This window comes from Gallus gallus, chromosome 26, assembly GCF_016699485.2.
Source record: "Gallus gallus isolate bGalGal1 chromosome 26, bGalGal1.mat.broiler.GRCg7b, whole genome shotgun sequence".
NCBI classification, from domain to species: Eukaryota; Metazoa; Chordata; class Aves; order Galliformes; family Phasianidae; genus Gallus; species Gallus gallus.
In genome coordinates this window covers 3,842,109-3,858,231 of record NC_052557.1, presented here as the reverse complement: position 1 = coordinate 3,858,231, position 16,123 = coordinate 3,842,109, and the positions used below count along the sequence as shown (strand labels likewise).

Below are 16,123 nucleotides of genomic sequence, written 5' to 3'. Positions count from 1 at the left end.
CCCTTCAGAGGAAAGCTGCTACGAAGTCATAGAATCATAGAATGGCCTGGATTGAAAAGGCCCACCATGCTCATCAGTTCCAACCCCCTGCTATGTGCAGGGTCGCCAACCAGCAGCCCAGGCTGCCCAGAGCCACATCCAGCCTGGCCTTGAATGCCTGCAGGGATGGGGCATCCACAGCCTCCTTGGACAAAGTCCATTGCTGCATTTGTAACACTGCACACCACCAGAGGATTGCAGCACTGCTGCGTGTCCAGGTCTCACATTTCCATTCACTTGCTCTGTGTTGCCCCTCTTTGTTTTGCAGCCCTCCACGTAAGGAAGCAGGTGTTACTGTCACAGACCTGGCACAAGATATATTCCATACATTCAAACAAGCCAAACTTGACACTAATGTAATTTCCTTAATGGCCTTCATTTGGTGTTGGATATCACTTCACTTTTGTGTAAGCAGTGGAGAAGAAAAAGAGTGCACTCACTGTAATGTAGTGATGGGAAGCACGCACTCCACTGAGACGTGGATGACAATCCGTAGCTATGATATGAAGCTGCAACATTTGGACACGCATATTTTCCTACTCCTCTAACAGTTTTTAGCCAAACGACCTCGGAATGAACTGAAAACTAAGTTCTGTGGCCCCACCGTAACGTAAAAACTCATTCATTGCAAAATGACAGCATAGGGAAAAGCCTGTCCTGGTGTGAGTGCTGCGTGAGTCCTGCACTCAGCACTGCGTTGGAGGATGGAGGCAGCCAGGCTGAATCTTGCATGTTTCCAATACAGTGTGTTCTCTGTTTTATTGAAGGAAAGCGTGGACCTGGGAGAGATCATGTTTTCCCTTTGTTATTTGCCAACTGCAGGTCGCCTCACCCTAACAGTCATTAAATGCAGGAATCTCAAAGCGATGGACATCACTGGTTACTCAGGTGGGTGCTGGTGGCTGAGGGCACCGTGTGCTGCAGCCACAATTCCTCCTCCTCCCATGAGATATCTCAGTGGGGATATGTCTCCTGGTGCTGTCTGACATCACTGGAAAGCTTCCTATGTGCTTTAAGTCTGTGCAAATCATATGAAATGCGTTCCCAAGGATGTGAGCCCAGCAAAGATGACCCTGTGCCCAAATACACCTCTCAAGGAGACTGCCTGTGGGCTGAGTTCAACACTAAAAGCAGATTCTGTTCCAAAGATCAATATCATAGCATTTGAACTTCATCAACAACTTGTGTAAAATACAGGAGCGGTACAGTAAAAGATCTCTGCTGAAAACATTTCTGCTTAGCTGAGGCTTGGATGATTGGAAACGTCTCAGAATTGAGACTTCTGGTGAAGCCAGCTCAATGTTTCTGTAAATGCTGCAGGTTTACTGCTACTTCAAAGTGCATCGAAATTGTCCAGGCAGCCAAAATAAGAAACAGGAGCCATTTGTAACCAAAGTGCGTTCTGCCACAATCAGCCAACAGAAAGCAAGTGAGATAGAGCTGTTCTAATACCTTTTCTTCCTCTGCTGCTCTCTATTATTGGGAAAAATGGGCTTTCAGATTCCTCTGCTCACTGTAACCGTGAAACATAATGAAGCAGTTGGATAGATTTGGCAGCAGTGCAGGAAAAGGTGCCTGAGAAATCACCCCTTCTGCTAGTTTTGGTCTTCAGAATTTTGCATCACATTTTGCTCTTAGGCATTATTTTTTTTTTCAAGTTTCAGATTTGCTTCAGAGAAATCAAAATGAATTCATTCTCCATAGCCATACAATTAATGCCTGAGTGCCCAGTGCCCGGCATCATCAGCTGGTGAATATTGGCTCTAGGATTGAGGTGAGGGCCTTCCTAGCCTTGTGAGCCCTCATCACTGATGGAAACAGCTGATTTTTTCCTCCTCCAGTGCCTGAACCTCACAGAATCATAGAATGGGAGGGGGCCTTCAATAAATACCTGGTCCAGCACCCCCCTGCATGGGGGTTCAGCATTCACAGCACAATGAAATTGTGGATCCTAATGGTACAAAGGCATCCTTTTTACTAAAGATACATTTGAGGAGTGTCTTCAGCTCATGGTAACTTACATTCACGCTTTGGAAATGCTGTTTCTGTATTGTGAAGGTAAGAAAATAAACCTCCGTAATCAGAAGGCCTTTTCCTCTCTCCTCCTCTCAGATCCATATGTCAAAGTGTCTTTGCTATGTGATGGTCGAAGACTGAAAAAGAAGAAAACCACCATAAAGAAAAATACACTTAATCCTACTTATAATGAAGCAATAATCTTTGACATTCCCCCAGAGAACATGGATCAAGTCAGCCTGCTCATCTCTGTCATGGATTATGATCGGTAGGTGGAGAGCTCTGGAGAGAGGAGAAAATCCCATTGGGCACAGATGTTCTGCTCAGTAGTCATTCCCTTACCATTGCAGCTGTGATTGCACTGCTGCGTGGCATCGATGTGTCTCTAGAGATCTATTCTAAAGTGTAATTTATATTTATGGTTATAGAATCATAGAATCACAGAATGGCCTGGGTTGGAAAGGACCACAATGCTCATCAGTTCCAACCCCCTGCTATGTGCAGGGTCGCCAACCAGCAGCCCAGGCTGCCCAGAGCCACATCCAGCCTGGCCTTGAATGCCTGCAGGGATGGGGCACCCACAGCCTCCTTGGGCAACCTGTTCAGTGCGTCACCACCCTCTGGGGGAAAAACTTCCTCCTAATATCCAACCTAAACCTCCCCTGTCTCAGTTTAAGACCATTATGGATAATAGTTACGGATGATTACCTGCTAGTATACCAAGTATGGTAAAACTGATCCTTTGCTTTATGTTCCTGTGGACAGAAACAGCAGCAGATCCCACATTCGCTTGGCACTGCACCTCGTGGCACCCTGGTATCATGGAGCTGTGCCTGACTTTGATTGTGTGCAGCCATTTTGGGCCAGAGATAACCGTGTTGCTTTTCTGTTGTTCTTCAGAGTGGGTCATAATGAGATAATTGGGGTTTGCCGTGTGGGGGTCAATGCAGAAGGACTGGGGAGAGACCACTGGAACGAGATGCTGGCGTACCCACGCAAGCCCATCGCGCACTGGCATCCATTGGTGGAGGTGAAGAAGTCTTTCAAAGAGGTGTGTGGAGTTATTCTTTCCCTTGAATCCATGTCCTGTGCATGACTGAGCTGGGTCAGGGTGTGCAGAGAAGAGCAGCTCTCACGTGGGGACTTCTGGCAGGAGCTGAGGGAATGTTCTCACCAGAGATGAACTCCAGAAGCTGAGCATCTCAGTGTAGCCTTGAGAAAACTCCTTGAGCCTGCCTGCAAAAAGGACAGGGGCTGTGTTTACAGATGTGACTGGTCTGTATTACTGGGGTTTTTTTTGTGTGTGTGTTTTTTTTTAATTGAAGCCACAGCAGTAAGGAAAGAGAATGCTGTTCTGATTGCAGAACAAATTGCCCAGGGATATCGCAGAATTCAAGTTTCGGTTTTTTCATCCTAAAAGATTTTTCTGTTGACTCATCTCCAAGCCTTTGAGGGAGAATAAATAGAACAAATGTAATTGCTGCAAGCATCTGCAGAGAAAGCTTCGCTGGATATAGCCCCAGATGGTGAAATAGGGCTGAAATGCCTGAGTGCCATTTTGACCATCTCTGGCATTTTCTTCCTCCTTCAGCTCCATTTTGTCACACTCCTATGGAATTGTTTGTTTTTTTATCTGATTTAGGTAATAAATTCTGGAGGAGAGAGGTTTGGAGAACGGCACTCTGTGAAAATAAAGCCAGCGTTTGTAGCCAGCAGAAGTAAAATAAATGCAATTAATTCTGTATCCAGGGTTAAGGAGGCTTTTCCCCTCGAGGCCACAGACCGTTCATAACGAAGGGCGCTTTATTTTCTCTTTGAAGTTCGGATTCTGAGCTCTGCTGGAAGTCAGATATGAGACCTGGTGGTCCTCCACAGCGGCCTCAATTAGGATGCAGCAAACCCTGGTTTTGTTAGCAACCTGCTCTTTTCCCTACCACGAACGCAGTCTGTGCTCAGTGCGCTCTGTTTCGGTTCATTCCCACCAGTCTGGTTTCTGGCATTGCTTTGTGCCCATCCCATAGGCAGGTCTGCTTCATCTGCAGGTTTCTTGCCCTCTCCAAGCACTCATGAGAGGTGTCCATGCATGGTGAGGCCAGAGAATGTCAGATTAAGGAGCTCTGACCTATGCAACCCCACTGCAGTAAATAGGGAGCCATGACCGAGGGTCGCTTGTGCAGATCTGGTGTAAATCAGAACAGAACCGAAGCGATGTGGAGTTGATGTGCAGCAGCAGCGTTGCCTTTGGGTGCTGAGCAGCTCCGGGCTCTCGTTAGGCTTTTCATGCTGAACACTCGCTTCGTTCACATGAGTCAGAGCTGTTAGGGCAGCAGCATATGCTATCTCACACTGCTGGGGATCAGCGACCGCTGTGCTTTAGCAGCAGTGCTCAGTGAGCTCTCATTGGATCAGTGGGCTGCATATCGTCAGCGGTACCTCTCGATGTGACACCAGCTGCCAAAGCCAACCCAGGGGCAGGAGATCCTTCTGCAGTTTGTCATTTATATGGCTCCACAAGGCTGTTCTTCGGCTCCAGGTTGGAGCAGGAAAGAAAGACTCCTGTACGATTTTCGAGGATAAATGGGAAGAAAAGGACGTAATTTTTATGACGGAATTTGAAGAAGCAGAGGAAGGCACACAGGGTGACTCACCATTTAAAATACACCTCCGAGGTCACTGCTGAGCCCCAAGATTTCAGAAACAGGAACAGAAAAGAGGTGAGTCATTTCAGCCCTGGGTGCTCGGGTCAGGAGCACTCCAGAAAAATAAATAATAATTAAAAAAAACAGCAGAAAAAACCACTCTGAGCATCTGTCCTGGTATTTCTGCCACAAGCCAATGCACAGAGCCAGCAAGCGAATGGTATTTATTTGCCCTTTTCAGCTCCAGTTCTGCTGTTGGCAGCTCTACTGCGGCTAAAAAGCAACCAAAGTATAGACAAGCAAGTAAACAAAAAAACAAACCAACAAAAAAAGACACAAGATCCTGGGCAGAAATTATTGGTGAAACACCATTCCTTACAATCAATCACGTTTTCCCTATCTGTGCATCATTTAGATGTAAATTCAGTGCCATATGCTGCGTCGGGCACCTCCAGGTTCCCCAGCATGTTGAGGGTGCCCAGGATGCACCCCATGGCCACACTGGGGTCAGTGCTGTGGGCACATGGGTGGCTGCACACTGAGGCCTGGCCCAGGGATCTGTCTGCTCTGCACCACGGATGCTGGGGGAGGAGCTGCTGCCCCTCCTTCCCTTCTTCACCCTCGTGTCTGTGCTGTGCTGGAATCAGCTTCATCCCCGAGTGTTTGCAGCCAGGATCCAGCAAATGCAGCCTCTGCTTTCTGGTTGATCCTCATGGCCTGCTCTGTTTGCTCCATCCTCTTCCTGTGGCCTCTGAGCTGTACTTACATATCCTAATACCTCTGCTCTGGGCACAGGCATTACCTGGGTCTTCAGTGTGAGCAGTTTTGCTGCTTCTCCATAGCTGAGGTCTTTAGGGAAGCTTTCTTCTGTCACATTTCACGTCTTTGGTTGTTCCATATTTATCAACAGTGAGTAACAAACTTTAACGACTGCGCTTCTTTAATGGCCATCATCATTAAGAAGAGAACATGAGCAAACGAATCATTAACTACGGGCTTCTAAATTGCATCGTTCTCACGCAGCTCTCAGAAGGCAACCTGGGAGCAGAGGACCCTCTTGCTCTGACAGCACCCAACCCTGCACCCATCGTCAGTGGGCGCTGCTCTGCTTGCAGTCTCCAAGTGCAGTACGTCTTTCCAGGCTCTGAAGGGGACATCTGAAAACTGCAAACCTCTTTGTTGCGTATGAAAGACAAACGCAGTCTGATATCATAGAGCAGCAGCGCTGGGGCAGTGCAGAGCAGGGCTTTGATGTTGCCAAACACCTCTGACATTCGGCGTGGGAGCCTTTATTTGTTTAAAGTACTCCTCCAGATAAAAAGCAGACAAGTGTGCTGAGAGCCACGTCCTGCCCTTAATGAAGAGCAACCATTTATCTTTAAAGATATGCAAAACTGGCCCTATCCGGGCTCCTGGGCATGTTTGACTTTCAGTGAACTGCTCCTAGCTCCTTACTGATAATTACAGAATGGATGGTTCGCTTTTCCTGATTAAATGAGGGGAAAGTATCTTCAGGTTCCTCACTGCTCGCTTTCTGATGTTTCCATCACCTTTTTGGGGCAGCACTGTCACTGTGAATGCAGGCAGAGCAGTGTGAGGAGCATGCTGAGGGCTCTACCACAAGCCTACTTCTATTATACTTCTGCTTCTCCCCTGCTTTACTGGCAGTTCTCATGGTCAGAACCGTGCCCAGAATGGCAGTGTGGTTCCCCTTGAGAAGTGCTGGTGGGAGGGCAGATCTGCCTGTGTTTCTGCAGCTGGGCTGGATTGCGTCTGCCTGTGTGTGTGTTGGGCTCCCTGAGCTGTGCTGGCTGCAGTCCTGCTCTTGATTGTCCCCTGCAGGAGGGAACGAACCCCTGGGTGTTGGGACCCAGCAGAGGCTGTGCCCCACGAGCAGCAGAGCCCCATCTGCGGCCGTGCTTACAGTCTGCAGCATGGAATGTTGCCCTTTATGAACAGCACATGTCGTCAGAGGAGCAACCTCCCCACATTTACCATGATTATGAAAACCTCTGCTTTGCACACCTCTGAGGAGGGCTCAGTGTTCCTCGGAGCAGTGTGGATGCTCTTTCCATGGCACGGTGATGCCCGTGCTCAGGGCCTGGCAGAAGACGTGTTGCTGTGGTTTCTTTTCTCCACTTGAACTGGTTTGCTGCAATTTGCCTAATGAGCTTTCACCCACAGAAATGAAATTCATACGTGCTGGAACATTAATATTGTTTAGCAAAGAGTTTTTGCTTAAGTAGGAGAGGAGGGAATTGATCTGGGGGAGAAAGGAGCAGTGGAACTATTATGCCTCCTGTTGTCTTTGCAAGACGTCTATCATTTGTCATTTGGATTTAATAAAGCAAGATAGTGAGATGGGCGAGTACTCAAAAGCTTGAGTAGTAATGGCTTTGAATTATAATAATGGCCCCCCAGGCAGATGACTAATAATTGATGATCCCATAATTATGGCAAAAAAAAAAAAAAAAGAAAGCATGTTTACTGCATCCACTCACTGTGATCCCATTTTCACTCTGAGAAACATTTCTGGCACTGCAAACTCAGCTTCTGCCAGCCCAGAGAGACTGAAGGGGTCTGCATTTATTTGGTGTTTCTTCAAATAAAATAAAACACCAAAAACAACAGCACCAAAACAGGAAACGATGCCAGGTAAGCAGAGAATAAACCTTCTCTATGGAGCAGACGCTATTTATTTCTCTTTGGGATGAGTGGGTAGCAGCCCTCGTAACTGTGAGCTGATTTAGGAAGGAATGAAGAGGAGTGTTCTCCCATCTGCTCAGGCTTCCCTTCTCTTTCCTCCCGCAGTGGCAAGGCCGAGCAGCGAGCTTTGACAGCCAGAGCTCCTGTCCTTCTCCCAAACCACCACCCACGCCATGATCTGCAGAGATGGGACTCCGCCGTGTCGCCGTGCGCCTGCAGCCTCGGCAGTGCATTGCTGAGTGGTGGGGGCAGCAGCCAGACTTCCCAGCCTCGTTGTTCCTGTGTAAGTAAAGGCAGAAACCCGTTCTGTAGTCAACACGTCTTTGTCTAATAGGTCTCCCAAAGTGATGTGTTCCTTTTGTGGCTTTACCGTCCGGACCCGTTTCCAGAGGAAGAAAACGGACTGTGATGTGAGCTGGAAGTTTGGTGGTCTCTTAAGTAGTTTGTAATGTGTACGAAGGCTGGAAATGTGCAAAGATGTTTTGAGTTCCTACAGACAGCACACGTGGCTGGGAAGGAGCCGCCTGGCCCTGCTGTGCTGCGGGCTGCGTCTGCTTGGGACAGAGCTGGGAGACGTGGGAAGGCTTCTCCTGGTCTGCGAGCAGCTCAGTGCTGCGATGGCTCAGCCCGAGCTCAGCACTGTGTACAGCTCTCCTGTTCGTGTAGAGGTGTTCATGAGCCGTTAGAAGTGTGTGCGGTGTGTATCTCCAATTCCTTTTGTCATATATGAAAACAAAACAAAAAAGCTGTTGATTCCTCAGGGGGAAAACCTGCTTTCCTGTATCTGAAGCCTCCCTAGAGCTATTTGCATGAACACTTTCTTAAGATGCCCTTTGTAGCTGCTGCTCATTGCTCTGAACATCACCACATTACCTGGAGTGCAGAGAACTGAGCTGTTGTGAGCGGGGCTCGGATGTGAAGGGGAAACAGTGCTGCAGAAATAGGAGAGATCCTCGCATGAACACTTGGTCCTTCTTTCCTACATCGTCCCACTAATAGGAGGCGAACAAAAGGGTAACACAGACACGCAGCTGCTGCTAAAAACGGCCTGAACAATCAGCGCTTCCCCAATGAATTCAGTTTTGATGCCCAAACCCTGGAGGAAGGCCAAGCCTTTGGAAAATGAAACTTTCCTGACCCCAGGGCTGCAGAGGCCAACCATGAGCACAGTGAGCACAGCTCTGCGGGAGCAGCTCGCTGAGCTCAGCTTTATCAGGCAGCTGCAGCTGGACCCTCTCACACCTTGGATTTTCCTCTCCGTTGCTAAATACATCAGTGCTGTTTGTTCCGCCGTAATTAAATCGAGTCAATTAAAATATTTTGCTTTCGAGTCGAAGCAAAATTTTGCTGGAAAGGCAGCGTTTCCCCTCACGCCAGCTTAGAGGCAGCTGCACCCACCAGGTCAGCTTCAGTTTGCATTTTCCTTACTGTCACAGCATCAGCCTTCGCTGAGCATCACAGCTGTGAGCACAGAGAAGGGCGTTCGTTTGCACTGTTTTCCTGGGTAACACAAATCCTTTGTTCCAGTGATGGACAAATATGTACTTTTCAGCACACCTCGTGTCTTAATTCTCTCCATGTGTGACATGCTATAGGAGCCGAAACTCAATAAAATTGTTCCATTTCTAACTGCTGGCTGGTCTCATGAAGGCAGCAAAAGGGTTTCTTCTGGCTGCAGTGATCACAGCTGGTGGTAATGAAGGGGTGACAGCGGACCCCGGGTTGGTACCTCTCCAAGTGCCGCAGTTCCATTGAACTGAGTTGATCTGTGCACACGCTTTGATGAGCAATAATAATAATGGGAAAAAAACAACCCCCGCAATTTCAACTGCTTTGAGCCCATTTAAACAAGAAGTGGTAAAAGTGCAGTTGTTTTCCAGCACTGAGTACTGAGGACTTCTACCAAGGGACACCACAGAGATGCACAGGGGCATCTCACCCTTAAAGAGTCCTAACCATCCCAAACAACCGCCTGCGGAGACAGTTTGAAGGCTGACTGCTGGCCCTGAGCTTTGCTCTGGGTTGGATGGAGCCTTCAGGTGCTCAGCATCACCAATGGGAGGTGGCCTCCTGCAGGTCTGCAGACCAAAGCCACCAATGCAGAGTGGCAGCTGTGCCCTGAGCAGCTGCTGTGATCCCAGCTGGGCACCGGGATGGCACTCAGCACTCATTAACTGCATTAACCCACGCACGTATTTTTTCTTCTTTAATCCCAGCCTCTGAGCTCTCGGTGCTCTCTGTATAATCTCCGTCTTTCAGCCATTCTTCTCGTTATCTTGGATTTAGTCAAAACATGCGTGGGGTTTGACACAGAGCTTCTATTTTTAATCCGTGCCTCACACAGATAATCAATTTCTACCCGGTGCTGACTGTCACTGCAAACGGGATGTCACGCCAGCGAGAACGCCCGCGCCTCGGTGGCTCAAAGCCCTGCATTTTGGTTTCCAATGCCTTGTCCCCGGGGAGGGGATAATCAAAGCATTGTGTGCACATCATCACCGCCTCGAGAAGATTGGTCACACCAATGGAAAGTAGACACGCTGTGCGAGTGCAGATATTTCCCTTTCATCTACAGGAGGATTATAACTCCGAGGACAGCTGAGGCTGGCACGAGCGGCATCCCAGAATTAAAGCTGCCTTTATTGCTCCTTCTCTTTTTCAGAGCTTCTCTTAATTATACGATAACAACCCATTGCAGGGTTGATGGGTGTGGAGGACCACCTCACAGCGGGGAAGTGCCGTGGTGGGAGGGGTGACCACCCACAGGTGATGGCAGCAGCCAGGAGTGTGGGCTGGGGATGGCAGCACACACATGGCAGCAGTTGGTCACCGTGCAAGCAGCCATAAGGGGGAAAGCTTTATTTTGAGTAACACAAACAAAAAGTAAGCCCAAAATAGCACTCCCACATGTTCCTTAAATGCTCTTTTTTTTAATTTGCTTTCTGTCTCGCGGTCTCCAGTTTCGCAGAACAATGACAGGCTTGCAGGAAAAGTAAGAGGCACTGCAGCAAGGCCTGGCATGTAATTACTGCTGCTTTAATGGTGGGGACACGGGGTGACACAGTGCCGACTGCTCCTGACAAGGGTACAGACATGGGGCTGAGGGGCTCTGCACAGCCCATCAGTGACTGCAGCCTGTTTGAGAGAAGCATGGCTTACCTCACTTCTCTTTCCCTTCTTCTACTTTTGTTGCTTCCCATCTTACTCATCTCACTCCTCTCAGCCCTGGGCTTCTCATTTTGCCAGGGGGTTTCTCGATGGGGCACTGATCATTTCTTCTGGCATCAGGGCTGGATACATCAGCACACAGTGACCTCTGGGGCCCAGCAGCTCTGTTGTTACTATGAAGTCATCATTCCCAGATGCAAACACAGCGCCTTCTGCCTCTGATCTCTGCTTGCACAGCTGGGGCACACGGGGGGAACGTCCTGTATGGCTGGCAGGGACTCAGCACGCAGGGCACAGGGTCACAGCTCTCCCTTTTGTGCTGCTGTTTACCTTCTTCATGTCTCCACAGGGGGGGAGAAAAAAAAGAGATCAATCCTTCATTTTTCAGAAGAAGATAATGCAGAGCCCAGTGCTGCAGATGGGCCTGGCAGAACAGGCTTTGGTTCTCTGTGAATACACACAGGTTCTTGGGCCAGGGATGTCCCCAATGGCTTTGCTTGGTCACCAGCACTGCTGCAGCCATGCAGTGGCAAAGGCAATGGCATTGAATGTTCAAGAAATGCTTTGCTTTGAGTTTTTTTTTCCCCTATTTTACATATTTTAAATACAGCCATGCAAACACGATTGTGTATACGATGTTCTCACGACAGCTGTAATTAAAAGTAGGGAATTTACAGCACATCCATTTCAAAGACCCCGTGTCGGCTGCTGTGAGGATGGCAGTTCATTAAAGCCAATAAAGCACGGTGGCATGAATGGCTCAATGCAAATCCTACAGCATATTCCGTTGCCGTGGAAACAGTCTGCCCCAAAGCCAAGATGAGGGCAGCCACAGCATCAGCAATAACTGCAGAGATCTCAGTAGGAGCCTGGGTGGGAGTGGGGGTCTCTGAGCCCACCTGGCTCTGCAGGGCCCGTTTTCATTCTTTTCTGCCATAAACCCACAGAAGTTAAAACTCAAAGCTTCTTTCTGAGGTGTGGAATTGGGTGTGAGAGAATGATGAGCACAGACCAAGGCAACTTCCAGAGCAAAGCGTTTGGCTGCAGTAGGCCGTGCGCTGCCATGAACCCACAGGGTGTGTGAGCAACAACCGCCCCACGGGCACAGCACAGCCAGGGGCTGAGTCTGGTCATTTGGGGCTCATTTGGCTATAGGGTGTCTCTGAGAGCTTAAACCTGACAGGCCCTTCCCCTCTGTGCCCTATTCTGGGTAGGAGAAGAGCTGGGACGGCTGCGCTGTGCTGCCTTCGGACTGGGCCAGACCTGAGCACTGCGGCCCACTTGGTTTCCTTGGCCCGAGGTGGGAGCTCCCAGCAGAAGAAGAGAGCTGACAATGCCATTAAAACACAAATTCCCTACAGCTGAGGATGCACAAAGCCCTCGGGACGGGCGACTGCCTGCGGGCCTCTCCCACAGCCTCCTGAGCAGCCCCAAATCTGACAGCATGGCCAGAAGGGATGTACGAGGGGTGATCAAAGTACTGAAATGACAGCAAACCCCGTTAGAGGTCCAGGAAAGACTGGAAAGGTGCACTGCAAACACAGCTCCTCGGGCTGTAACCTCTGAACCCAAAGATGTGATTTTCAGACCAGTTTTTCTTACTGCACATTACAACAGGCAGTGGACCCACAGCAGCTGCTGCTGCTTCATTTCCCTCCCACACTCCCACGGACGCCCCCCTCCCAGCTGCAGCATCCCCCCATGTGTGGGTCAGCCTCTGGGAGATGTTGCATGGGCAGAAACACCTCTGGGATCCGAGAGCTGTGGTTGCATATGCCACGCAGCCATTAGGAGGGCGTCGGATGGAGAGGCTGCTCCCCTTCCTGCTGCAGTACAACGACATCTTTGTCACACACTCCTCTGAGTTGCCCACTTTTAATTTTAGTTTCCTATTGCAGAATCATTTCACTCCACCAAGAGCTCTCACGAGCTGGAAAAGAGCAAGAAAAAAAGGCTGAGGATGAGACAGAAAGGGCTGGGGAATGAGACAGGGAAAGGAATTAGCCACGGGTGATCTTGCTTTCTCCATCCTCACTTTAACTTCTCAATTTACTTTATCAGATTGCCTTCCGAAGGGAAGCATTTTTTTTGAGAGGAGAGAGATGAAAGGGATTATTACTTACACAGAGGCTTCTTTAAAGAGATAAAATATTTGGCAATTAAGGCGCGAGGAGCTGCGGAGTCGAGGAGAGCAGAGATGTGAGGGCACAGCAGTGTATCTCCCATCCCCCCCCCCACAGCAGGGCAATGCCACTGCCCAACACTGCCCTTGCAGAGCTGGGGGCTCTAGAAGGAGCAGAGCGACCCTCATCGGGATTGGGTGCGATTTCTGTCTGAGCAGTGCTGTTCTGCAGCAGGGGTTATTCGGAGGATCAATTTGTTGATGCTCCTTGAAGCACTCCGGGGACGTGGAGCTCCAGGTAAGTGCTGCATTTTGTAAGGCACTCAGGCACTGCAGTCATTTTTTCATCTCGCCTCTCATTCCCAAAGTGTTTGGACAAACCCATCTCAGCACACACGCTCCGGGTGAGCCCAGCTGAGCACCGCAGTATGGAGTTTGTGGCTGCAGCACAGCCCGGCAGCCACGGCCACCAAAGCAGAGAGAAAGCCCCATCCTCCCAGATGGGCACTGCAGGACCACTGTTGCAGGTTATAAGGTGATTTCTGGTGTAGAACCGTCGCTGCTCCATCAGCTCTGATTCATGCCGAAGAAATCATTAGGATAGAACCACAGAATCATTAAGGTTGGAGAAGACCTCCAGGATCACCCATCAGCACCATCCCCACCATGCCCTGCCGTTATTTACAACCATACAACTTCTGACAACTGCATTTGTTACTGTAGTTATCGATTGTGAAAAGGGCTATAAATTAACTTGGCAGTGCACATAGCTCTTCACCCTTGGATAATTTCTCCGCTTGACTTGCACTGCGTTGAACTTTCTGCACCATCCAATTACACTCATTCCAAAGAGTGTATTTAAGCATTTTTTTTCTGAAGGAAGCAGAAGATATTTAATTACCATACAGAAGAGCTCCGGGTAGCTGTCGGGTCAGCTCCGAGGGGCAGCGCAGCATCCTGCGGGCTGCAGGGGGACCCCAGGGCCGGGCCCACCCCCAGCTGCAGCCCCACACCAGGGGTGATCCTCGATGGCCAGAGCCAGTGGTTGTGGAGGACTGATGTCATCTCCAGCCCAATCCTCCATCCTCCAAGGGAGAGGTGCGTGGGGCAGTGTGTGAGGATCTGCTATTTTTCTGCCTCCAGCCGGGGCTGTTGAGGCCACATCCTCATGCTCAGGGCCCTTCTGGGGCAGTTTCCAACCCACCGCATGTTGGCTGTGGCTCCCAGCTGCCCCCACACCCAGGGTCTCAGGCACTGCCATGTGGAATGGAGGCATGGAGGGGGCTCAGGGAACGGGGCCTTACAGAAAGGGTCTGCCAACACTGTGGCTGCAAAGGGAAGACAACTGCTCTTTGTTAGACGTGAACTCAGAAAATGAGGAACATCTGGTGCCTGCTGGCTGGAGGCCTTGCCAGCATGTGAGCAGAACCTCCAGTTGTCCTTTTGGATTAAGGGATTGTGCTGTTTGCTTGCAGCTTTGTTCACGGCATGCCCCAGCCAGGCCCAGATGTGCTCTCATTGCAGCAGGAGCTGCCCAACTCCAGCCCAACCTCCGCCCAGAGCCCTGCCCAGCCCGCAGCCCAGACCCCGCACTCACAGCTTCAGGAACCCCCCAGGAAAGGCATTCTGGGGGCAGCTCAGGGCAGCATGGGGCTCACTGCTGCAGCCCCCCGTGCCCCGCACTCCCCCCAAGCAGGCGGCTGCAGCGTGCTGCATAGCATTTATTCATTGCATCACAGAGTAGAAAACCTCATTCCATCAGTCCGGGCTTTTGCAGGGGCCCTTCAGACCTCCAGCTTCTTCTTCATCTCCATGCGGTAGATGATCTGGTAGCCGTCGTCCCAGGCGTAGACCTGCCTCTCGCGTGGGCTGTACTTCATGCTGGAATGGGAGCCGTAACGTTTGGGGAAGTACACGAGGGAGGCCTCCTCGGGGGGCAGCGTCCCACTGACGTCGAAGACGCACTGCACGCGGGAGCGGCTGGGCAGGCGCGTGTTGTAGGCCACGTGCAGAGCCCCGCACACCACGAAGGCGCCCTCGGCGTTCTCCCGCGGGCACGGCGTGTCCCACATCTGCTCGATGTCCAGCGAGTCGGGGTCCAGCTTGGCCAGGCAGATGTTCTTCTCGTTCTCTTTGGTGGCGTAGATGGCCCACAGCCCCTCTTCATCCGCCGCCAGCTCGATGTAGGTGAAGGGGGAGAGCCCGAAGACGGGGATCTGCTCCTCGGCCGGGAACACCGAGCTGTCCACCACCGTCTTGTTGGCCAGGTCAAACTTGATCACCTGGAAGGGGCCCTGCTGGCGGATGTAGTAGAGGTACCCGCCATAGACCAGGTGCCCGGTGCCCACCCAGGGGTAGGGCAGCTTGATGCGGGCTGCACGGCGCGTGGCCGAGAAGAGCGTGAACTCCCGCATGCGGGGGAAGATGTACACCGTGTCGTTGGCAGTGCCGTCGAAGACGTAGATCTTCTCGGAGCTCCCCGCAGCATCCTTGGTCCAGAGCCCCGCAGAGCTGCCGAAGCGCTTCAGGATCTTCATGGCTCGGACACTTGCAATGGTGTCACTGCAATCTGTGAGATGGGGGCAGCGGTCAGAGCCCGAGGGCCGCTCCCACCCCCCACTCACCGCGGCGATCCCACATCCCACCCGGCCCCAGGCAGCTCCCTGGGGACGCACCGCATTGCCCACGGTCGGCACCGCTGCCGTCCCCAGCGGCTCTCAGAAGCCCCTGTGGGGGGGACCACCCCCACCCCCAAGCCGTGCTCCGGGCCCACGGCTCAGCCCGGGACGCAGCTGCAGGGCCAGAGCCCCGGGCAGCCCCGCTAAGCCCACGGCACCAACCCGGGGCAGCCCGGCGGCCCTCACCCGTCAGTTTGGTGTACTTCTCGTTCTTCCTCTGCTTGGCCGTGGCCGCCTGCTTCTCCATCAGCACTTCGTCCACCTCCACGCAGGGCGGTGCGGGGTTCTGCGTTTCCAGGTAGTCCACCTCTCGCTCCAGGCGGTCCACCCGCGCCGCCGCTCCTTCCGCCTCGGCCCGCAGCGCCTCGCGCTCCTTCTCCGCCGTCTCCAGCATGCCCAGCACCTGGTTCTTGAAGTCCCGCAGCTCCGTGGAGTAGCGGCTGCTCTGATCGTGCCACTGCGCGATCCTCTCCTGTTGCGGCCGAGGGGTCACGGAGGGCTGTGCCGCGCACCCCGCGCCCGCAGCCCCGTCCCGTCCCGTCCCGTCCCGTCCCGCCGCGCTCCCGCATCGCTCCGCTCCCCCCCCCCGGCCGTACCTCCAGCAGCGCCAACCGCCGCTCCACGTACTCCATGAACTGCTGCTGCTGTGCGCGCGGTGCCGCGGCGAGGAGCGGCAGGAGGAGCAGACAGCGCCAGGGCCCCATGGCCGCCGGAGAGTGCGGCCGCGCGGAAGCAGCTCAGCGCTCAGGAATGCT

The 16,123-nt window shown here is 51.8% G+C and overlaps 2 protein-coding genes across 2 annotated transcripts in view; one reads left to right on the top strand and one right to left on the bottom strand.

Annotated features, from left to right (window-relative positions):
* Positions 1-9,029, top strand: part of SYT6 (synaptotagmin 6) — a 28,653-nt gene extending 19,624 nt beyond the window's left edge. Inside the window, exons 4-7 of the mRNA XM_425830.8 lie at positions 807-927; positions 2,152-2,323; positions 2,956-3,106; positions 7,506-9,029. Of these exons, the coding sequence (XP_425830.4) occupies positions 807-927; positions 2,152-2,323; positions 2,956-3,106; positions 7,506-7,577 (516 nt within the window). The 3' untranslated portion in view covers positions 7,578-9,029. The remainder of the gene's footprint in view (positions 1-806; positions 928-2,151; positions 2,324-2,955; positions 3,107-7,505) is intronic.
* A 5,369-nt stretch (positions 9,030-14,398) lies between these two features.
* On the bottom strand, positions 14,399-16,107 carry OLFML3 (olfactomedin like 3). Its single transcript, NM_001040018.2, has 3 exons — positions 15,965-16,107; positions 15,555-15,840; positions 14,399-15,259 (listed from the first exon to the last, which is right to left on the bottom strand). The coding sequence occupies exons 1-3, from the start codon at positions 16,070-16,072 to the stop codon at positions 14,475-14,477; spliced, it is 1,179 nt and encodes a 392-aa protein (NP_001035107.1). The 5' UTR covers positions 16,073-16,107; the 3' UTR covers positions 14,399-14,474.
* Positions 16,108-16,123: the final 16 nt, after the last annotated feature.

Excerpts from the sequence above, each read along its gene's own strand:
- OLFML3 (NM_001040018.2), bottom strand. The coding sequence starts at position 16,072 with ATGGGGCCCTGGCGCTGTCTGCTCCTCCTGCCGCTCCTCGCCGCGGCA. Across the intron at positions 15,841-15,964 it reads GGCGGTTGGCGCTGCTGGAG|GAGAGGATCGCGCAGTGGCA; the intron begins GTACGGCCGGGG and ends CGGCCGCAACAG. Across the intron at positions 15,260-15,554 it reads GAAGTACACCAAACTGACGG|ATTGCAGTGACACCATTGCA; the intron begins GTGAGGGCCGCC and ends CCCATCTCACAG.